Source organism: Falco rusticolus, chromosome 11, assembly GCF_015220075.1.
Source record: "Falco rusticolus isolate bFalRus1 chromosome 11, bFalRus1.pri, whole genome shotgun sequence".
Classification (NCBI taxonomy): domain Eukaryota; kingdom Metazoa; phylum Chordata; class Aves; order Falconiformes; family Falconidae; genus Falco; species Falco rusticolus.
In genome coordinates, this window is record NC_051197.1 from 22,347,776 (window position 1) to 22,371,707 (window position 23,932).

The 23,932-nt window shown below is 36.2% G+C and overlaps 1 protein-coding gene across 5 annotated transcripts in view; it reads right to left on the bottom strand.

Moving 5' to 3' along the window:
* COL11A1 (collagen type XI alpha 1 chain) overlaps positions 1–23,932 on the bottom strand; it is a 159,038-nt gene that overhangs the window by 9,049 nt on the left and 126,057 nt on the right. For all 5 annotated transcript variants that reach the window (XM_037404572.1, XM_037404573.1, XM_037404574.1 and 2 more), the window contains 12 exons: positions 22,690–22,743; positions 21,724–21,777; positions 21,571–21,624; positions 13,875–13,928; positions 13,283–13,390; positions 13,041–13,094; positions 12,698–12,751; positions 11,426–11,479; positions 6,355–6,408; positions 5,250–5,357; positions 5,112–5,165; positions 407–460 (listed from right to left, as the gene is read on the bottom strand). In XM_037404572.1, the coding sequence (XP_037260469.1) occupies positions 407–460; positions 5,112–5,165; positions 5,250–5,357; positions 6,355–6,408; positions 11,426–11,479; positions 12,698–12,751; positions 13,041–13,094; positions 13,283–13,390; positions 13,875–13,928; positions 21,571–21,624; positions 21,724–21,777; positions 22,690–22,743 (756 nt within the window). The remainder of the gene's footprint in view (positions 1–406; positions 461–5,111; positions 5,166–5,249; positions 5,358–6,354; positions 6,409–11,425; positions 11,480–12,697; positions 12,752–13,040; positions 13,095–13,282; positions 13,391–13,874; positions 13,929–21,570; positions 21,625–21,723; positions 21,778–22,689; positions 22,744–23,932) is intronic.

Sequence of the window (23,932 nt, forward strand, 5' to 3'; positions counted from 1 at the left end):
GTCTCAATCCATTATTTCAAAAGAAAATATTATACCTGTTAAATATTAACATTTTGTTGTTTTAAAATAAAAAACCTGAATACTTTTCATTTCTACTTTGTTTTTGTAAAGCCAACAGTTCTCTTTACATCAGTATCTTTGGGATTTTCATTGCAAGGAAGAATCACATGGTCAGTAGATTACCTACCACACAGGCAGTAACCTTTTTCTTTCCATATATCGCCAGGATATCAGATGTGGCTTAAAACTTCACAATTACTGTTAAGGCTTCGGGAAGCTGACTGACAGACATGGCAAGTTGTCTTGCTTTCTGATACAAAAACCCTAGTGTTTCTTTCTGCTAATTTTATAGAGACTTTTAGACTGGGTCAAAATTACAAAGGCACAAGCAATGAATAACGTATACCTTCTCTCCTTTGGAACCCGGATCTCCCTTTAGGCCAGGCAAGCCAGGTGGACCCTAAATAAATCAAGGGAAATAATGTGAAAATAGTTTTAACATAACACACAGATCATGTTTTCCTGAAATATTATTAAAGGTGGTATAAGTCAGAGTCATTCAGTCATTGATGGTTGTAATTGATGATGTGATTTAGAACCCAAGATGAAGTTGAAATGTATGTTTAAAAAAGCATAATGATGATACTGAAGCATTTAATTTATAATTAGAAATCTATAAAGGGTTGTATGGTTAGAAATCTATGAAGCAGAGGGTCACCTAAATTCTTAAAGAGCACTGAGAGCATCCAGTGAAGCAAGTGATATTAAAAAAAACCACCACCACAATCAAATTTTTTTTTTGTTGATGAGCCTGATTTTGCTTGTGGTTACATTACACGCTTTCAACTATTACTTCCACCTTAATTGCTGTACCTTATTTTAGTTGCTTATTTTAACCCTTTCTTTCATAGGACAGTGGAAAGTATCCTCTTAATTTGTTTTCTCCCAGTTTACTACAGCTCAGTAAGATTCTTGCAGAATATAAATCAGGTTGCATATAGTAACATCTCCTCAATATTTTTTTGTTGGAGTACTACCTCATATTTTGTTTCAGCATTTGAGGTGTTGTCTTGGGATTATGGTTTCCTTGACTTGCCATCTGAAAATCCTGTATGACCATGAATAATGCATTTAAATCTATATTTTCTAAATATTCAAGTCTTTTCTACTCAACATTGCAAGCATACTTAATGTGATCTAGGTGTGCTAGTACAGGTGTGACATGTACAAGCTGATGGCCCTTTGTCACTTTCGTAAATGCGATTAGTAATACAAATTACTTAGGTTTTGCATTACTAGACTGGGCAATCCAAAATACTTTTAGGAACTTTTTTAGTCTCTTTGGGACTCCACTCATCATTTGTTGGATAGGAATAATACCCCTAACTTACAGAGGTGTTAAACTGATAGTTTTTAGGTAGTTGCATGGTTCATATCATATAAGCAGCTTACAACTTTTAGTTTGGATTTACGAGCCATCCTTTCTGCAGCACAGTAAAGACATATGTTATTTTATGAAACTGAGTAAGAAATGTTCTTTATTCTAAGTTTTATCTGCAGTTGTCCCTAAACATTACTCCATTCAGCTAGATTTCTGTAAACAGAAATATGCTGGGGCAGGAGACAGAGCTGTGAAGAACGTACATAGGATCAACAGAACCATTCTAGAAGCCCTTCCGTATTTCTGGGGTGGGTGTGGGGAGGGGACAACCAAAACCACTGATTTTTTTCAGGTGGTTCCAATGTAAGCTGATGCTTAGAGAATCTATTGAAAAACTCCATTGCAGTCTTGCTACCTGGGAAACCACTGTGAAGCATAAACATGTCCACATGGATAGGTCTTACTTTCTGCACATTTGAAAAAAACACTGAATAATCTTGTTCTTGAAATTTGACGCAAGATCCTTCCCCCTGATAGTGCTTTTTTTATCTTTACTGGGGTCATAAGAGCAATTCATTAAAGATACTATTTTACCAATAGTCAAAAATACAGCTGGATAGATGGCACAGAAAAAGATTATATAGGAAGCTTGTTAAAATCTCCTTGGCTGGCTTTTTTCTGCAGTTTTTGTTTTGTTTTAATATTTTAATCCTTATTTAAAATTTTAGAATAATTTTGAGGGATCTGAGAAATCTTCTAGGGTTCATAAGAACAGCAATGCCAGTTTTGTGCAATTTGTACAGAACAAGGTGAAAAATTCAGGCCAGGGCGTGCATATGCAAGCACAGAAAAGGCCTTCGTTCCTCAGAGGCTATTAATCTCACACTGAACGTGTATGCATTAGGCGCAGAGCTGCTAGACTAAGTCAGTATCTCATCACTACTAGTCTCCTGCTGGCAGTGGACATCTGTGAAGTTATGATATGGATAGCAGTAATAAGTGACCTTTTCAACCTGGCACAGATTCAAAAGTGCCGTAACACTTCATGTACAAAATATTATTCAGTGCATATCCTTTCCATCTCTACTTCAGGATATCATTAGATGCAAAAGCCTAGGCAAATACATAATTCATGAGTGAAAAGTGAAATTTTTAAGTGTTTGGAATACAGAATCAGACATTTTCACCTGCAGTTGTTGTGCTCTACTGTAAATCTGCTTTCTTATTCTTCTCCTGATAGCAATCTACTGTGGAGGGAGGAAGGGGCAGGAGGGAGACCTAACCTCAGCAACTCTTACATATAAACTTTACTTTCCTAAAATCTAAAATAAAATTTTACGTTGCAGCAATGCATCTAAAAAGTTCTTGTTGAGCTGACAGGAAGACTGTGCATTTGGGACTCTGTAGTTCATTAATACACTCAGCTTCAGATTTGAATTGAGTATTTAAGCTCCTGGATGTTAGAGGAGAGATCTTTTGATGATGTATTTGGAGGCTTCTGGTGACTGACATGTCGGAAAGGGATGCTTATTATTGCTGAATAACTGTTCATTGGATTTTAGATTTCAGCACAGAATTGTAACTGAGGAGATTGCTTTTCAGTTCCCTGATTTGTCCCCATGCATTTTATTTTTAACTTGTCACATAATTTAAAAACTATAGTGGTATTCCCATCATAAACTCTTTGGAGAGAAGAGATTTTTATTACGGGCTTAGCACAGGGGAGTCCTTTCCCTTGCAGCTTCTCATTCATTGTTCCAACCTTTGACTTACAAGCACTATGTTATCCATGAGACTTTAGAAAAAATTAGAATGTTAAAATGAAGGGCAACAAAGAGCTATAGTGTAAGGTTTCCTCAGTACATTTTTTGCTCATTATTGTTTCTCAGGGACAGAGAAAAATGAAATTCTATGTAGATGCCATTATAATACCATCTGTAATTACATACACAGAAGCAATTGATGGATACACCTATGCACCAGATCACTATTCATTGGGAAAAAAGTCTTTCTAGTGTGTGGGGCATAAAAATGTATGCTCTGAAACTCTTTGCTTATAGGTTAAGAAGTTGTGTTGGAAACATAAATAGTTACCCAAATACTTTCACCCGTGAAAGTGTTCCAGCCAATGAAAGAAAAGGCAGTTGCTCATGCTCACATATGCACATGGAGGTGGAAGACTGTTTTAGAGTAAAAGTCTTGTTTTATGCAGCATTTTAGTTTAAATTCCCTATTTTTTCCACTTTAGTTATTATATACTGGAAAAGCCTGACATGAAAATGAAAAAAAGAAGGGAGATTCTTTGCATATTGTAGCATGAATGATTTAATTTATAGTTGATGTTCAGAGTCTGAGTTTTCACTGGGGAGGCACGAATGCTCTTGAAAAAATTTTGAGTTCAGCTTACACAAAAACTTTCAGTGTTAAGGCTACCTAAGGACCTGTATCCTTTATATCCTCTAAGTCCATACAGGAAAAGGAACAGAGGATTTCCTTCACACTTCCTACCCACAGCATTCCTTTTCCCCTTCGAAAGCCACATAATTCCTAAAGTAGAGGATAGCCCCTTACTGCCCTACCCTCCTAAAGTAACCTGATTGTATATTCTGGCCAAAATAACAGAGTGGATTTTGCTTAGTATGTGATAATACTGCTTGTAAACTGTAAAATACCTTGAAAGTGTAACACTTGTTTATTTTGCATCAAACTAAAACAGTCTATATTTTGTTTCAAAGCTTTTTATTCCAGTATGTCCCTCAGCTGTGATAACAGAGGTGAACCTTATTTCAGCAGGTTTAGAAAGCAAGGGACGTGAGATATTTCCACTAATTGAATCACCTTTGCTCGGCATGTTTAGAATTATCCTGCTGGACATATAGTTTAGATTTGCATTTCTGCACATACTGCTAAATAAGAACACCAATATTGTGCAGTTTGTGCTCAGTGTTGTTTTTTCAGCTTGTTTGAAAAAGTGCACTAAAATAACAAATGTAAATAGAAGCAAAGATACAATTTGATAATATGTCATCTATAAGCTTCCCTTGCTTTAGTTGTATTCTTAACACATAACAGAACTGTGGTATGTCCTAGATATCCTGAAACTGGGAGCTTGGTTCATTCAGATACTTTTGAATACTTTGGTCATGGATCATATTTCCTAGGACTGCCACAATGAACAACAGCTCTTCACTTTCATAAAACTAGCATGTTTTCTTCTTTTGTAGAAGTCCCTTTTTGGCCCTACTTCTGATTTACTTTTTTCTAAGGAATAGGTATGATCTAAACTTTTACCCTATGAACAGTATTTTCCTCAACTAGCAGTCATTGAAATCAATGGAGTTACAAAATTTGCCACTGCTAAGAAAACAAAATAATTTAAGGTATTAAGCTTTGCTGATGTGGGGACAGAAGTAGATTTTTTTGATTGTAAGTGTCATTCATTTTATTTTTATTTTTAATTCTCATCAGGAGATTTCAAGAATTTGGTTTAACACTGCCTTGTTCCACTTTTTACTTGGTATAACTCAGCAGCATTCAGCACAGCTAGTTACTAAAGTAGAGCAGTAAAATTAGAAGGCAGTTGCATATCAAATGATACCAGCACAGAAGAATAGTGCCTTTGTGCTAAGAACTGACTTGTACATTCATTTTCCTGTAAATGCACAGACACTTTAATGTATATTTTAAAAGGCGCTTTTCCTGTTTTGGCACTGAAAGGAAAGGTACTCACCAAAGGCCCAGGAGGGCCATCCTGACCTGGAGCTCCAGGTAGACCTTGTTCTCCCTAGAAAAGGCATAAAGTCTGCTTTACCAGGGGATATAGAAGAAATGCAACATTTAAATAATATTATATACTCCACTTACTTACCACAGGGCCAGGAATGCCCCGGAGACCCTCTGGGCCAGGTTTTCCTGCAGGTCCCTGTGGACCAACTGGACCCGTTTTTCCAGGAGCCCCCTCTGCACCAGGTTCACCCTAGAAAGAACATAAGCAACAGGTCAGAGAGGAAGAGCTGACTAAGCTTGGCATTGTAGGGATATACAAGCTGCAAAGTGAGAGCAAAGTTTCCTCACTCCATTTTTTAAAAGATTCTAAACCAGTGTTCTGCACAGATGTGTTGGTTTTGGCTGGGACAGAGTTAATTTTCTTCATAGTAGCTACGAGGGAGATATGTTTTGGATTTGTGCTGATAATGCAGCAGTGTTGATAATGCAGAGACGTTGTAGTTGCTGCTGAGCAGTGCTTACACAGAGCCCAGGCCTTTTCTGCTTCTCACCCCACCCCACCAGTGAGTAGGCTGCGGGCACACAAGAAGCTGGGAGGGGGCACAGCCGGGATGGTTGGCGCCAACCGGCCAAAGGGATATTCCATACCGTATGATATCTTGCTCAGCATATAAAGCTTAGAAAAGAAGGAAGGAACGGGAGGAACATTTGGAGTGATGGTGTTTTGTCTTCACAAGTAAGTGTAAAGCATGATGGAGCCCTGCTTTCCTGGAGGTGGCTGAACAGCTGCCTGCCGATGGGAAGCAGTGAATGAATTCCTTGTTTTGCTTTGGTTGTGTGCATGGCTTTTGTTTTACTTATTAAACTATCTTTATCTCAACCCATGAGTTTTTTCACTTTTATTCTTCCAATTCTCTCCACCATTCCACCGGCGGCAGGGGGGATGTGAGTGAGCAGTCATGTGGTGCTTAGTTGCCGGCTTGGGTTAAACTGCAATAACAGGACAGTTTATTGAAAAAAGATTTGATAGCTTCATATGCTTGCTTTTCTGGGGGGTGAGCTAAGTTGGGCCTGCATTGGTTAGAGTCCACCATGTACTGCTACTAACTATGGGTCTTAATTTGTATTCTATGGTTTGTCTATTATTACTTTGATAAATTTCACACTCAGTGTATGATAAGCAATTTAATTCTCATTTATATATAGTTTACACTTCCATGCTCCTAAAAAAATCTTGAATGCATTACCTTTGCACCTTTTTCACCTTGCCTGCCTTCAGCGCCAGTTGCTCCAGGAGGTCCCTGTAAAACATGGAGACTGAGCTCATAATCTGTTTTCTAAAATATTGCCAGTGAAGAAATTCTGAAAGTGCAATTTCCACTGTATTAATAAGTAGTAAATTCTAACAAAAGAACATTGCATTTCTTTCTTAATTATCCTGTGAATACAGGATGAAAGTCCCAATCTGTCATGTCAGTTCTTCATTTTACAAAATTTTCTAGCGTTTTAGAATATCTAAAAGAATATACATCACCTAACACCTCTGATATGATGAAGTCAAAACCAAAGAAATAGCTTGGAAAAAATCAAAACAGGATATAAAAGTAAAAGGAAAAGAACAATACTAATTCATGTAAACAATAATAGTTTTAAACTTGCTTTGCATTGGTTTCTATCTATTCACTGTAGTTTATCCACTGATTCCAAAAGGGCCTGTCATTCTACAGTGGACAGAATGGCATATAGTTCTTTATTCTACAAGTCAGGGATGTGGTCAGTAAGCCCTTTGATTACGTTTGGACAGTCAAAAATTGATACGTGTCTTAATATTATGCAGTAAATATGAAAGGAAAAAATATCACATGGCTAGAGGTTGTAAGGAATGACATATGCATAGATGTGGTGCTCAGGGACATGGTTTAGTGATGGACTTGGCAGTCCGGAGTTACCAGTTGGACTTGATGGTCTCAAAGGTCTTTTCCAACCTAAATTATTCTATGATTCTATGAAATAAAGATACTGACTACAAATAGCTTTTAGTATCAGATTTCCTGCTGTTGCTCTACAAAAGCTCTGTTTGACTAAGAACATAGAACTCAGTAGTGCAGGAGGATGTAGAGATGGGGTAAGGTTCAGGTGAAGGTCACAGAACAGGAGTTGCAGTTGTCCGGCAGCACTGTGACTACCTATTGCTGATGTCCCCCATCTTTTCTTTTCTTAAGGTTTCAGTGAAAAATAAAACGAAATTTTCCTCCTCCAAAAATTATCAAGGGCTGATTTTCAGGTCAGGGAATTAATATTCATGGCTTCAATTATGAACAGAAGCAGTATCTAGAATCTAATGTACTCTTCTGAAAATGGTTCTCTTATATATACTTAGTTTAGAAAAGACGTACTCAAGATAATGGACCAACTGTTTTCCTACAAGGTTAAGTTTTAGCCTGGGAAATGTCTTTATTAAAAGTAGCTATTTCTTGTCAATCAATGAGCAGCTTAAAGCAAAAGCACGATCAATCACAAGGCGATTTGCTGAATCTATAAAAATTACCTCCTAAGACTCATCTGTTCATTAATGCTGCAAGTGGTTTATTATGCAGAAATTAAAACCAATGTTCTAAGGACCAGCAACAAGAAGAATTCCATCAGTTCCATTTATTTACTAATTTCTACTTCGTAACAGATAAAAACATGCATGCCCCTAAAAGTAAAGCACTAAACCACATTCTTAATTTTACAGGTATGAACTGTTCTTCCAGTCAAGCATCTATCTGTATGCTTTGTAAGCTCAGGGTTTTAGATGAGAGTTTGACCTAATACCACTTTTTTATACTAGAGCTGAATTTAGCCCAAACTTTTTATAGCCTGATATATTTCACCATCCACTCCTGGAAATTTATGTTAATTTTATAACTATTTATATACAAGTATATTATCATTCATTTACTTCTGAAATTAAGCTTTTTCCAGGGTTGAGCTAAACATCTGCAGCACTGTATGAACCTTTGGGCCAACAGAGATAGCTCAGGCTTTCCATCCAAGGTTATGCAAAATGAATTGAATTACCCACATTGGTATTCGGTCATTTGTTGTGGGTATCGACAGGTTGTTGTTTTTGGTATTTTTAAGAGCTGTAAGTGGTAAAGGACTTAGTTTTACCTCTTCAGAATACAGAGAAGCTAAAAAGCCCTGGGCAGTGTGGTCCAATTGCTGACTCCTTAAAACAGGAAGAATAATTTAAATCACTGCTGTTCCAATAATAATTTCTGATGCATATACCTCTTTGTGTACTCTGTAATTGGTTTGGTGGATCACAGTTTGCAGCGATAACAAGAAAAATAATTAGCAGATATATAAACAAATTCAGGAATATTTTAGAAACAGGACTTTTTTCTTACATTAATTGATTTACATGCCCATTGTTTTTACTGCTTCAGAATTCCTTGCACTCAAGTTCCCATATGGATTATAATCTACCCTATCTAAGAAACTGAAAAGGGTTGAGCGTGGTAGTTTGTATTTGAAAAATATGGTCTTTGCATAATCTAGAAATGCAGCTGTGACATGAATTAGCAGGGCTAAACCCACTGTGATCGCTACATTACAAATACAATGAATCATGATTGCCAGACAAAGGGGGTGCATTCATTATCAAACAGTGCCAATGCTGCACCAAGTGCAAAGCAGCTAAATGAACTGCTCTTTCTAACAGCCTGTGATTGCTGGCATGGCACAGATGGTGCTTCTACAGAGAAAGACTGCTAATTATTATTTATCTTACCTTCCTACACTTGAGTTGTTGGAGTGCCTGGTAAATTTTAACTGACAGAAAAGATCTCAATAACAATAATTTTAAATTAATGCATGGCTCCCCACCCTCACCACTCCAGCTATCATGGTGATTTTTATGATCATTACACTTTAAGTTTGGACATATTGCCTGATACATTTTATGTAGAACTGAGAAGACAAAAGAACTCATACAGAAAAAAAAATGCCCTCAATTTTTGCTACGTGAACCTATTGGGCATTTTTGTCTGCTCTTCCATACTTCATAATATCATTAAAATAACTTTATTCTGAAGATACAGTGGTGTCTCTGTTATAAAACTGAAAGTATCTGGTGTATTATAACTTTCGGACAGGCAGTGTTAGAAATATTTTTGGAAGAGCAATTGTTAGGTCTGAAAAGTAATATATTAGGATACAAATTTTGTGGATGCTCTAATGATCCATTTTTGTTTCATCCATAGATTTAACCTTTTATTTTGATTTAGACTTGAGCTAAGTGGTCATTAGCATGCTAGTCCATTTTACTTCTTCAGAGTAGGAATCTGGAATAGGCATATTGTTCTGACATGTACTTCCTAAAGTGATATTTCTTAAAAGAAATTCACTATACTGCTTGTCTATGAGACCCTTGCTTAGCCTGCAAGGCTCTGGTTTTTACTATCAAAGCCTTTAGAGCACAACAGTCAAACAGGTTTGGTATTTGCTTGTCTCACCAACTAATACTCCTATTACTGTTATCCATCAATAACCAGGAAAAATAGTTTATTCTTGGCCTTCACTTGATAGTTGAATGTCACTATGTGTGTCTGTAGCTGGTCTCTTAGATACAATGGGAAAACTGCATTTATGTCCATGTCTTTCACTAGAATTTGCTTCCCAGGGAAAGCCAGAGGATCCTCTTTGTAACCAGCAATACTAAACACAGATTGTTTAAAACTCTGAAAACTCTGGCAATAAATGTAATTTCAGAAGACTGGGCAGTGAAACGGAGGCCAGGTCAGTTCCAAAATAGAGGGGAAGAGGGGAATGAAAATTAGTAACAGAATAAATAAAGTGACTGTACAGTTGAGGAGTTCCAGGGAGTAGATTAAAAGCATGAATCCTGAGCTCTGCCAGCCTGTTGTTTCAGAGACAGCAAAATAAAAAACATGGTGGAATGCGGCTTTCTAGTAGTATAGCCAAAGCTGCACCTCCATAGACAGTGGTATTACTGCTGAAATGGTACCTCCTTTTGGATGAAAGGACACTTGTTAGGGCTTTCTGTTGAAACTGATTCTACCATAGAACTGACAAAAACTAATGAAGAGCATTTTTTGTGTTTATTCTGCCAGCAAAGTATGAAGCTTTCAATACTTCACTGTTTCTCTCTGGTATACATACAGTACAGACTCCCTACAAGCTTGAAACATTCAGGTATTCAAGTAACAGAATCTGATTCTACAAAATGTTTTCTTCAGAATTCAGGAAAGGGATTGCTTGACAATATTTAGCCATACATTTTCCCTAAACTGTGTCAAACCACAAGTGACATGATATTTGTGTTTCTAAAGTGTTTTTTGTCTAGGTACAATCAGATTCAATAAATCCCATCTGTTAGGAATGAGCTACTGCCTTTCTATATAATAAAATAGGAAGTTCTAATCTGACATCAAACAAACATACTAATTGCTAATATTCAATCGAGCCATATTTCAGGTCTAGCGATAAGGTTGCTAATGCTACCATAATGATTTACAGCATTATAAGTGTTTTGCAAGTTGGTGAAGCGAATAGATTATTGTGTAAAATAGATAAAACTAATCAGGCATGTCAGTTCACTCAAGACTATTAAAAAGAGCAATTTAACGCATTTTGTTAAATAGCTCTCAGCTTACATTTTATGATGCCCCCCTCTCTTGTTTTTTTTAAGTGTAAAAACTACATCTAATTGATCTCTGAAGCAGACCTAAAGGTTGATGCATCTACTACAGTTCTGTAAGTGTAACATTATTTGCTGGTTTTGATTAGCTGTATTTGTAAAGCCAGTGAAGCTTCAAAGAGTTTAGAAATAATGAAACAGCTTCATAAGTTACAGAAATGTCTGAATGTTAATTTTGTATGCAGAGGGGATGACATAGGTTTACACAAAAGCTGCATTGAAATTATTTTATTTCAGAGGCTAAAGACACCAAAGCAGACACATTCTTCCTGTTCCCTGGTAGCAGCCATGTGCCTAGGGATGATATCTTGTATTACTCTCATAATAACTCACATCTATGAGCAGACACAAAATTCTTACCCTAGCAAACACTATATTAGCTTGGGTGAAAAGAAAAACTGCATTTATAGGTAAGGAATACATTCCTCTGTACCTATTTTTGTTCCCATGTTCCATGTAATGCATGTTAAAGGGTTTTTTTCTGCTGTTTCTATTTTTCATTCCTCCTATTACATTACTTAAACTTCAAACAGCATACAAGTAGCTGAAATTCTCTAGAACATAGCGCCTCAGAAAAAGACATGTACAAGAGAAAATGAGAAATTGCTTACTCTTTTCCCAGGTGGACCAGGTGGGCCAGCTTCACCTGAAGGACCTGGTGGACCCTGCAATGGAAAATTATAAACTGAATGGAAACAGAGAAGAAAGTTATAATCTTTATTAAATGCAACAAACTTCCATAATATGTTGGCCCCTTCCAACAGACAGACAGAAAGTACCAAAAATACACACATGGAAGTGTACCTGTTTATTCAACAAATCCTTTCTTAGGGTGGTCTTTTGAAATTCTTAACAGTTTTTGTTACTGCAGTCATTCTTTTTTTCTCTTCCTGTTTGCAACAAAACATTTCAGACCAGGAAGTGGCCACACAGAAGTAACATATGGTGTTAGCTTACTGCCTAACTCCATTAAGAAATTTCTTGCTTTCTCAGGTGCTGAAGTTGTTACTTCCACTAAATTTTTTCACTGACATCTGCGAGTTAGCTACCCCATGGGTGGCCTTCTCTTGAAAAATCTTTTTGCTCTGATAGTCATGTGTGGCTACTGACGGCTACTCCATCTTGATAAGCTGTGATACTCTTATTTATTTCAGGGTTCCTAATAGTTTGCTAAGCTTTTCTTCAGGAACTTTCTCTGAAAGTACTCATTGTTAAGACAGACATACAGTGATTAATTTCCTGAAGTTTGCAAGTAAACCTGAGTTTATAACTTACTTCCAACCATATGTTCAATGTGCTGGCATTTTTTATTTTGAGTCTGTACTGTATAGGATAATTTCCTGATAATCAGTACTTCCAGAGCTAGAAAGACACTTTCCAAAATGAAAACTACCTTTTCTTCAATAAAAAAAAATTAAATTTATGATATTGTAATATGGGAATCTACAGAAATATAAGAACTTTGATGCTTAATATGGGTATTGCTGAGCTACTTTTTAGCTTTCTTAAAGCAGAAACATCAAGATCTTGCTTCATTTCATCAGGTCAGCTAATGAAGATTATTTGGCTGCAGCTCTCCTTTTGTTATGCTCAGAGTTGCTCTAATTTTAGTGCTCCTCAGCAGCTCCAGGACAAATCCTTAACACATCATTTGTTTCTACTTCTAAAAGAAATTGAACTCTTGCTTCTGATTGTTACTATAATATGGGCAGTTCTATCTCTGCAAGGAAATTAATAGATATTTTTCGGTATAATAGAAAAAGCATCCATTTAGAAAATATTTTTAGGAGTATGAATGTATAGAAACTACTGATTCATCAAAAGATACTTTGTTAGTATAGAAAAGAACACGCAGCTGAAAAAAAATAACAGAAACAACTCACAGGTTGACCAGGATCACCATCTTCACCCTTCTCTCCACCAACACCATCTTGACCCTACATAATTCACAGGAAAATAAACAAGATACAAACTTCAGCTACATTAAGTAACATAGTTTCATATATAAAACTAACAGCACTTTCTACAGAGCATTTTCCTAAGGACGTTAGTTTTCAAGCTTCTTAAAGATTTCTAAACCTTTTTTAAGCCTTAAGAAATATACGAACAGAAAAGCAACAGATCTTACAGGCAAGACCTCATTCCCAGACAAAGAAGAGGCAGGGTTAACTAGAAATTAGTACAAACCAAGACTAGGACCTAAACCTGGTTTTTAAGTATACTTACAGCTGGACCGGGTTCCCCAGGGGGACCAGGATCTCCAGGAAAACCAACTGGCCCCTAGATAAATCAAGAAAATAACAAGGAACATGTAATCCTTTGACAAGCAGGTAGCAATGATCACAAATATTTTATGAAACATGTAATGAATTTAGTTCAAATGTAGAAAATTATATACAGTTCTGTACGTAGCACAACATCAGCAGTGCTTCACAGTGCTTTGTGTTAAAATTATTAAGCTCACTTACTGGGTTACCCTTGGGCCCATCATCACCTGGAGGTCCTTTAGCACCTGGTGGTCCAGCTGCTCCAGGTGGACCAGCCTCACCTTTTTCTCCCCTTTCACCTTTTGGACCCTGCGGAAAACATATGAACACAAAAATGTCATCTGGAAATTGAATGGCTAAAAAGAGATCCCAATAGCAAAACTGTCTTTCAGACCTCGACAATGTTACTCCTTAATAAATACTGGCATTTGAATGTGAATTTAGGACCTCAGACTCAGACTGAAAAACCTATAAATCTCAGGTCAAGTGCCAACAGTGCAAACCCAGTTTGCATCAAGGAACTGCTTCAGAGAGAAAAACTTGCATGTCAAAGTTAATACTTCTGGAAGAAAACAATAGATATTCTTTTAGGAAGGCTTCAGCTTTGTCCTGTAGGTGTTAGTACAAGATGTAGCTATAATTATACAGAAACAAATTGCATTTTAAAGGTATAAGTTCTTCACTAAAAACTTAAAGAAAACATATACAATTACACAAGAAATCTGATTAAATGCTTTCTAAATTAAACACACCATAATAAAGGTTAATAATAAGAGAAAACCAAAATACTCACAGATGTTCCAGATTCTCCTGGAGGCCCAGGGTTACCAGCTTCTCCAGGTTCACCCTGTAAATGCGTGAGATAAATCGATGAATCATTAGAGAACATAATTCTATGATTTTACTTCTGTTATTACATGTTCTTCTCATGCTTTTTCATGTGAACAGCTTACAAGAACCGTCTTTTATTGGGTCTACCTAAAGGGGATTGAGTTACATACAGTTTTGCAGAAATGGATTCTGAAATTTTAGAGAGAATATATCAAACTAAGGTTTTTGTGAGACAGGGATCTAACTTTCCCTTGGGCTTTGTAAGATCTTCCCCTTTATTAGCCCATATATTGCAAATTTCCTGTTTGTCATCTTGCTTTCTAGTCACAAAAAAAAAGCAAAGTCTATCAACTCTGTATGTTTTTTTCTTTAGAAAATACATTTTTCCTGGAAGCAAGTCTCTACAAGTAAGAGCATACTAATCGGAAATTAATGTAAATGGAGTGAAGATACTGTTTCTATAGGTACTTAGAATAAAAAATCATATAAGGAAAAACATAAGGATAAGATTATAGCATAACAGTAAAACTTTCACCACAGGCTACAAAGGTGTACGCTATGTATTTACTGGTGATGAAAATTGTTTAGTAAAGCAGATGGCTTTAAGGACAACAGCACACAGAAATCTGTGCAAGTCAAAGATTATACAAGAATAAATGAACATTTAAGTTAATTTAGTCTCTTTTTGAGCTAATACACAGCATTAGCTCAGTGACTGTCTTTGCAATTGTTAATTTTAAAGTTTAGTTATGACTGATTGTTTTCTAGCTCAGTGGTCTGATAAATAAACATTTATAAAAAACTACTCTGTTAGTAGAATATTTAGTTATTAGCATCACAGACACGCAAATTTGTGAAAGGATAACAGAATCTGCTTTATGATTGTCATGGAGTTCTGAGATATGAGTTCTGTATATTTTTATTCCAAAGGATTTCTCAATGTAACTGCTAATGGGATTTTTTTTCCCCAATATGTATTTCTTTCCAAACCAAATGAACCTTGTCAATAATGATACCTATAAACAAGAGTACTCCAGTGCTGAAAGTGCATTTCACCTAGTCCCCTCTGCTGAACTCAAACCACAGATTTGGAATAAATCTGTGTATCCATCATATCCTCTATGGCCTGCATGCCACTCTTTATTCTATGACAATTCAATCAATATTGAATGCATCTCTGTCATTTCCATGCAGACAGTATAAAAGTATAAACCATAAAATATGAATCTTAGACAAATTTGGTGTAGATACTGAACTTTTTGTTCATACAAGTTAATGGTAGTACAATGACCTCACTGGGACCAGAATTTGCCCCAATATAAATATTACATTAGATGAATGGAAGATTTAAGTATCCAACTGGATTGTAGAATAGGATAATTAACAGATAACCACAATTTTAGAAGCAATATTAGAATGTCCTTGAGAAAGGGCACTTTTAAAGGGTGAATTTGCCTTTAGAAAATGTGGTATGTTTTATTAGACATACTTAAATTTGCATCAATCTTAAACATTAATGATACCTTTTAGTACTTAATAGTCATTTGCTTCAGTGATACAGTATTTGTTATTTAAAAAAAAATAATCATCTAGAGGATACATCAGATCAATAAGCATTAAGTATGTTTCCTAGGAAAATTCATAACCATAATTTCCTTACCCTCTGCATGAACTTTACTGAACTGCAGCATCATTAGTTTTGGTTTGGGTTTTTTTGTCCATGCCTAGTATCAATCAAATTAGATTTACGTAGCAACAGAGAATGAGGTCTGGAATTAGCAAGAAATTGATTTATTCAAGTTAGTAGATATTTTATATCTAACAGAGTCCACAACATAGACCCTTTCAACAAGTGTCCCCATTTCAGGACAAACTAAACGAGTGACATCTGAGCACTAATTGTGCCAAGTCTTTCCTGACAAGCACTTGTGCCAGTATAATCCCCTTCTAAGCTTCTCAGAGAACGAGTTCTTTTTCTGCCTCTCTGCCAAATGATACTGTAATTTATGATGACTCACATTTGATTTGTAATCCGCTCTTTACCCATGCCATTGAAAAACACATCTCCAACATATTGACCTATACTGAGGACAATGGGGGAACACTGCGCTCCTGGGATCTCAGGGGTCCCTGCTATGCACGCATGCTGAAACTGGCAGATCCAGACAACCTATATGAGCTCTGTGCATAGTAACTCCCCAATAAGCAGCAGTGTGGAAGGCAACAAAATTGGAAGGGCTAGAAAATGTCAAGATGTTCCCCTTAAAGGGCATCTGTGAAAGATGAGACCAGTTAAAGTTTCATTTCACATTAATACTTCTAAATCATTGCTCTATTAAAAAATGTTACTCTTCCCTGTATGCAGTCCTTGTTTTTTCTGACACTGGTTTTTATATTCCAAATATTAGGTACTATGAAAGGTTGTATTTGTTTTAGTCAGCTGTTAAGGGAGTTAAACAATGTCTTGATAGAGAAGATTGTAGCTGATATATATTTACACAGTGCATATTTATAGCTACTAAAAACTGTGCAATCTGTAAGTTTTTGTTTGCCCTTGTCTTTCTTTGCATTTTTGGTAATGATGGTATTAATTCAGAATCTGGTACACCTTCTCCATGGGAAATATCTCATGTTCTTTTGGGAAATAGATTTTATGATATAATAGTAGATATATTCCACCTCTAGAATTTTTCCCCTCTTTTTTTATCAGGTCAGATCTTTCAAAATTTAGCATGTCTTTCTAAGGCAAAGCATTCCTCTGACAATTTCAAGAGCAAAAAGAGACATTCTAACCTGCAAAGTCATGTCATTCCACCGACACATTTTATTCTGAAAACTGCCTTGGATTAAGCAAGCAGAATTATTTCTATCAGACTAAGGACAGTAGTTTAAAAATCCTTTGTTTTCCTTATTATGACCAGTTGTGTAGAGCTGTCCATAAAAAGCACAGAGACCAAGAGATAGTGAATGGAAGGCTGACACCTTTTGGTTAAATTCTGGGACATGGTGATTTATTGTGTAAGAATGAGAGGCAACTTTGCAACTGACTGGGTTGTGAAAAAGATTCAGTTACACTTTTGCTCCTTTTTACTATCCTCAAAAACAAACAAACAAAAGAGAAAAATTGTGATTCCAGAAGACAATCCCTTTTCACATAGGTATGCATGTGTGATTGTTACATATATTATGGCTCTGTGGAGAGCTAAATTTAATCAAAAGATAAGTTCTAAAGCTGTCCTATATTTTCTGGGAGGGGTTATGTTTAGAAGCATGTTGGAGAGATGGAGAAGAATGAGAAGAGATCAAGTCAGTGAGTCATGTAAAGTTATTAAAAGTAATTTGTTAGGTCAGATATTCAGGCAGCATAAACTGTCTTAGACACATCTTGATTAAGCATCTTTGCAATTGTCTGTACACAGGTGTGCAGAAAAATGATATGCACACATAAAGATGTCTGTGAAAACTTACAGGACATGTTCTTAAACTCAGGGCCAGAATACTCAATTGATTTTCTTTTCTCACTTCCATCTGCAGTATAAATCAATGACTGATTAAGCATTTAAACTATTGATCTCACTTATTTACTGTGTTGGACTACTTATTAGTATACTATTTTAAAAATTATTTTAGAATTATATAATAGGAAGGAGTATAAACCCAGACGAATGTAGTGGTTTTTTAACATGAGACTTTACAGTAAAACAGATCGAAACTCTGAGAGGCTACAGAAAGAACACTTAGGTTCTGCAAGACATTAATTTTGCATTACTCATTAACTCTGCCAGTTTAATGCATGCTATGGAAGGAAGAAAGTGTGGAAGAATGGCACAGTACTCAGTGCAGTTATCACAGATTAACCTAAATTAGAAAGACAAATTTATTTTGTTAGGCTTTGTGGAAGAGAAGTATGAGGTTAATGTTACTTGTTCTGTTTCCTCTCTGTTGTAAATTCTTATGTAAAGTAAAACACCTAAGGCCCAGTTTTGAGGAGTCGTGAGCAACTTACTGCACGTTAGGCCTTTGATATCTAACTAGAGTTAATCATGTGTTGGTACATTTGGATTTCCCACTTTTTCTTAATTATAAGCACAACAAAGAGAAGAATCTCTGGGTGGAAGCTGGATTTAAACAGTTCTTGTTGAGTGCAAGTCTTAAGACTTCTAGACTGCTCCATGGAAGCTACAGGCATTAATAATGCAAGGCTACATGCACATTTGTACTGCAGATGTCTTTGAACATTTAGGCCTTTGTGTCTTCAGCAGAGGAAACAACAAGCTAGTTAAAAATACATGGCAATAAGTGTGAAAAAATTTGTTTATGTTTTGCCAGAAGACAAGGGGGCTTTGAAACCCTAATATTAATAACACAGTATCTCCTAGTCTAACCATTCAAATAGGAAAGTAAGCAAATCTATTTCACTCCCCAACAGTGACAGGGAGGATGCCAAAATGTTTTTCCACACTCTACAATCAGCACTGCATTACATTATCTGTAGTTTGATACGTCTTTCCTGAAAGGGATGCAGTGGCCAAAGCATGCTGACATAATAAAAATGTTGGGGAAAAAATATGTGGGAAGAAAAGGAAAAGAGAAAATGCATGTTTTGTTTAAAAGTGTGAACTGCCCTCTCACTGAGGCAACTCCTCCTGACAAAACAACTCTTTATCATTTCTAAGCTTGCAGAACTCATTAAATGGAACTGAAATTAAGAAGGAAGGTATCCTAACCAGGAAAATTACTGGCATGTACTAAAACTCGAGGAGGAGGAAAAGTAATTAGAATAAATAAAAACTTCCAAAATAATATACTTGGAAGCTTCTCTGTGTGAATGCAGAGAATATGGGAAATAAGCAAGAGGAAATAAAAATGACAACCAGTGATAAACAGGCTGAATTTCATGTTCTTGAATTAAATTTGGGGGGCTGATTATTGCAAATAGGGATTCTAAATCACACAGAAGAGTCACAGGGAGAAACAAAGGAGTAAGGAGTTCAATATAAGTCAATGTTTCTATAGAATTACCGGAATGTAATTTGATCATGAAACAGTACAAATTAAAAAAGGTGATTGAAACCAATGACAAAATTCCTATTGACTTCAATGGGCCACAATATTATACAAGGGTTTTTTTTAAAGCAGTGAATATTATGGGTGCAATCCTGGATATGGCGGTTCATAAGAAACATTTTTCTCAGTACTCTAGCGCTCACAGGAAGAATTTTTCTTCCCACAGTGCCCATTTTTTTCTGTATTCTGCTGACAGACTCTCTTTTTCCAGTAACTTTTTTTGCCATCTCTACCAACGCTAAAATTCAGACATGTTTTTGGTACTCTTCCCAGAGAGAAAAACAAATCCTGCAGCTCTTCATGAGGCCAAACTCTCTTTCAAGATAGGCTGGAGGAACAACATCACAAATCTGGGAGATTAGAGGGAATATCCTTGTTAATAATACAGTCAAGCAGGAGGACATCATGTTTTGTATGCCTTAGGCAGTTTTAGGTAAAAAAAGATTGAAGACAGAAGAATGCCACTGCTACCAGGAGGTGAGTTGATGCTCAGAGCCACACTGAGAAACAGGGAATGCAATGAAGCATTGTCAGCTTAAGACATGACCTTGCTACCGTGAAAAACCTACAGTATAAAGTTAATATTTTAATCTTCTTGGGCTGTATACCCTTTGATCTCAAAAGAAAAAGGCGGCAGACAAAGTTGGATACTTTTCCATCAAGCCATATATTATATTACATTATTCCAGTACCCTACCATATCCCAGAGCACTGGTAAGTGATTTATTTGATGGACATGTAGGAAAAAATCATGAAACATCTGAAGAGTCTACTCAAAGAATAGTTTGGTCATACTGATGAGAAGTTGGTGATTCCTTTTGGCGTGGCCCTAATGTAAGTGAAGGGCTATTTAAAGAAAAGTGAAAAAAATAGACAACCAAAATTTTATAGTAGATGTCAACAATATTGAAGAGCATTATAGGAAAGATCTTTTGTTATTACAGGGTGTGGACAAGAAGTTTGTGAGAAACCATAGCACAAACTGCAGGTTTTAATTATTTTTTTTATTATTATTAATCATACAAATGATCCTGGGAAAATAATGGGAACTTCCTTATTTTGTGAAAAGAATACCTAAAAGCTCTGTGAAGCAGAGTGACATGCTTTTGGACAGTGATCAAGAACAGAATCATAACAAATATATATGATTTTGATTGACCTGGTACTTGAGTCATTATTTGCGAATTCAAAGATCTGATGGATTTGTACCTGAAGGTACAATATTGGTACACTGTGTCAAAGAGAATATGTGGATAAATGAAAGCAAGCAGAAGTTAAGACTTTTGAAGTGCAGAAGCTCAGTAATGGTGTATGAGAAAGATGAGGGAAAATTTAAATATCTGATGGGACAGGAATAAAAAGGAAAAACTTGCTTCATGTTCTGAAATGTTATCAATACAGTGATCTTTCTAAAAAGCTATCAATACTGACATTCCTAGGGATGTCTTTTCTAGGATTCATTGACATCAGTGTTTTATTGAATACATATGATACTCTGTGGCAATTTTTTAAATATTCAAGAGCAATCTATATAGTTTCTCAATAAGTTATTTATACAGTGGACTAGAATATAATTATCTTCTGTTTCCTGCACCTTATGCTTTGTTCAAAATCTTCTTTCCAAATGCAAAATTAAAGAAAAAACGAATACTAAATCTGTAACATTTCTGTAACATTACAGCAAAATGCTTTTAGGTTTACAAGCTGGCTGAGGTCATCTAACTCAGTAAAATAAACATAAATAGGAATTTCAAGAGACTTTTATATTTTGTGTTTGCTGAGCATTTTATAATAGTTTACACTGATGAATGAAAGCACGCACAAAAAAGCCATTATGTCTATTGCATACAATATCTTTCGTTTAAGAAAAAAAGGATATATCTGACACGTTATTTGGGTAAAGCATGAAATTAAAAAAACCCAACGAAACAAAACCCCCCACACCACTCCCTATACTGGTAGGAAATGTTCTGAATAGAGAACTGAAAATAGCAATGAACAAAATTCTGATGAATCAATGTCATACAGCATCAGTCTTCAGTCAGGTTTTCAACTAGCACAAATCATCCTCAGATTTTTTACTTTATTTGAACTATTTCTGTCTGTATGAGGAGCAGATACATATTGATGCTTCAGGACTGCTTCACCTCATAGATATGTTTACCACTGATATATTAGATAATAGCTTATATTCTTAATGTTCCAGATAGAGGGTTATATGATATTCTAAGCTACAGCAGTATAAAATGAAAAACACTTGAAACCAATAATGTTACTGTAGACATCAAACTATGTAGTTAAGGAAATAACCATAACCTTACTTTAATCCTTCACCTGAAACATACCTTTTCTGCGCTAAAGCTTTTTCCTCTGTTTTTTAAATATTTTTGTGATGTAAAACGTGAAATAAAAAGACCAACCATGGTAAGTCAGCCATTAGTACAGCTAGATAACTATTAACAATTACTAGATCAATGAAGGATATTTGGAAACTGTAATATACCCATGTAGCTCCAAAGCAGAATCAAAATGTATATTCATATTCTTATTCCAATGTTTTCTATTCCTAGGAGGTTATTATCAACACTCACCTTTTCACCAACGCCTCCAACAGAGCCAATTGAGCCTGGGGGGCCTTGAGGACCCTACAGTGATAAAAGAAATAAATGATAAATGAAAAAAGTTACCCCAAATATAGCACTTATTACTGAATTACTGAGAGGAAAAAAAAGGTTATTCCTTACATCAGCTCCATTAGGACCCTGGGGACCTCTTGGACCTGGAGGGCCAGGTGGACCCTGTATCAAAGAGACAATTTGATATAGTTACAATCATAAAGATTAAGTCCAGTGGGGCTTTTTTGGCCAATGACAAATAATATAGTCGATCTGTAGAGGACTTTTAATCTTTGCAGTACTACAGAAACAGCAGGGCCAGATTGCTACCCGTTGCATGATTTCACAAGGTGCAGGGGATCCAGGCTGTCATACAGTATCTGAGCTGGAAATGATCTGACTCCTGAGGATTGGTTTCCTGCATTGTATTTTCCCTGCAGGTTACCTGCATACTCATTCCACTATGCAAAGACCCTTGAGCAGCTTGTACGTCTGTTAACAGCCATGTGGCAGTACTGCACCATGGAGCCTACAGATGGGCAATAATAAAGCATACAGGCTTGGCATAGGGTGTTGGAGGCAAATGTATACTGTAGATACCCTGCATTTCAGTCAGGACCAGCCCAGAGGGCATTCTCTCAACAGTATAAACAGTTGGGAAATGTAGTTTCAAGATCACCCAGAGAAACAGTAAACATAACCGAAGAGTGTTTACCATCTTGTGGCCTGCAGTTACCTGAGGCTAAGTACAATGCCCTGAATTTCAGAAAAGTTGCACCAAACTCTGATGCAGTGGTCTCTCCTTTTTCTCTTTCTTTCCTGAACCTGCTTACCACTGTCCTGTCTTGGACACACACAGCATCTGCTTTGCTACTTTTCAGAGTATTTTCTTAAGTTACATAAATCTCTATATTAAGGATGGGACAGACATGGGAAAGGGAAGTAAATCCCAGAGGAAGTTTGTGATACAAAATGTTTCATACTCAGGCACCAAATTCAGGAGCAGCTTATAAAATTGTGAGCCACAGTGAAAAGACAGTAATAAATGGATGATATTTATCTCCTCCAGAATGACCAATGCAGAGGAAGTCTTACCATTGGGCCCACATCACCATTTTCACCCTTTTCACCTGGTGGGCCAGGCAGCCCCTAAAACACATAGAACAGAAAAGAAAACTGTGAGTAGGGTACCTGGAATGATGAGTTATAAATCAATATGAAACAATACAAATCAGATCTACATGTGAAACTTGGGAACTTGGCAGAGGGGAACAAGAAAATAAAACCTATTTGCATTAAAATAAAATTAAAAAAAAGAGGTTTTTATATTACAGCAAATGTATAGATAGTCCTAGTATCCTTAAACCAGATGAGGCAGAAAATTTTTGAAAAAGCCCAGGCACAAATGCTAGGGTGGCTGACTTCAAAAGCACTACCATCATTATCTAGCCCCCAGGGTGGGCGTCTGGGTAATTTAATTTATGCTATACGTATATATGTAAAGAAAACACGATCAGTGCAACATAATGAAGTGCTATGCAAAGATGTATCAGCAACCTGAAGTACTGGAAACTGTATAACTGCTTTATTAAGGTGTCCAGTGGAGGCAATAAATCCTACTGAGAGGCATTACATCGGGTTATACAAACATATCCTTAGAAGCAAAGTGTCCAAGTTTGACTTATAACAAACACCAGGAAAAGGAAAGTATAGCTGATGTTAATACTGATATCTAGTATAATGTTACCACAGCTAGAAGCACTATCACCACTAAGCTGGGCATTCCTAAATGTAGGATCAAACTTGGCTTCTATAAAAAGCAGATCCCCTGGATCTAAAGTCAATAGCATTATATTGACTTACATTACATTACGATCTGGTTCTATGTTTCACCACCTGGGTTCTGCTGCTTTCAAAGTATGTTGTCAAACTGTAGCTAACCAGATTGGAAAGCACAATTTGCCATATTTGCTACAAAGCTGTATAAAAAAGTATGAGACAAACTTAGCCAACTCTATATCCATTCCTCAGCTGACCCCCTCCTTTGACACAATCTGAACAGTACAAAGACTTGGCAAAATTCAGAGATATACCTCTTCTAGAAATGATGTATGTCTCTGTTGTCTACTACTGTGAAAACTTGACTGACCTGTCAGTGTGTTGTGGTTGTGAAAGCTTGTTTACCCTTAGATAATCAGCATGAGAAAAGCTGGCTTTAGCTTATATGGTGACATAGGGTTTTTTCTATATAATACTTGCTTATTTTAAAAAGTACTAGACTCTATTCTATTAAAATAGAAGTGCATAGCTGATAATTTTATCTTCAGTAACAGGTACT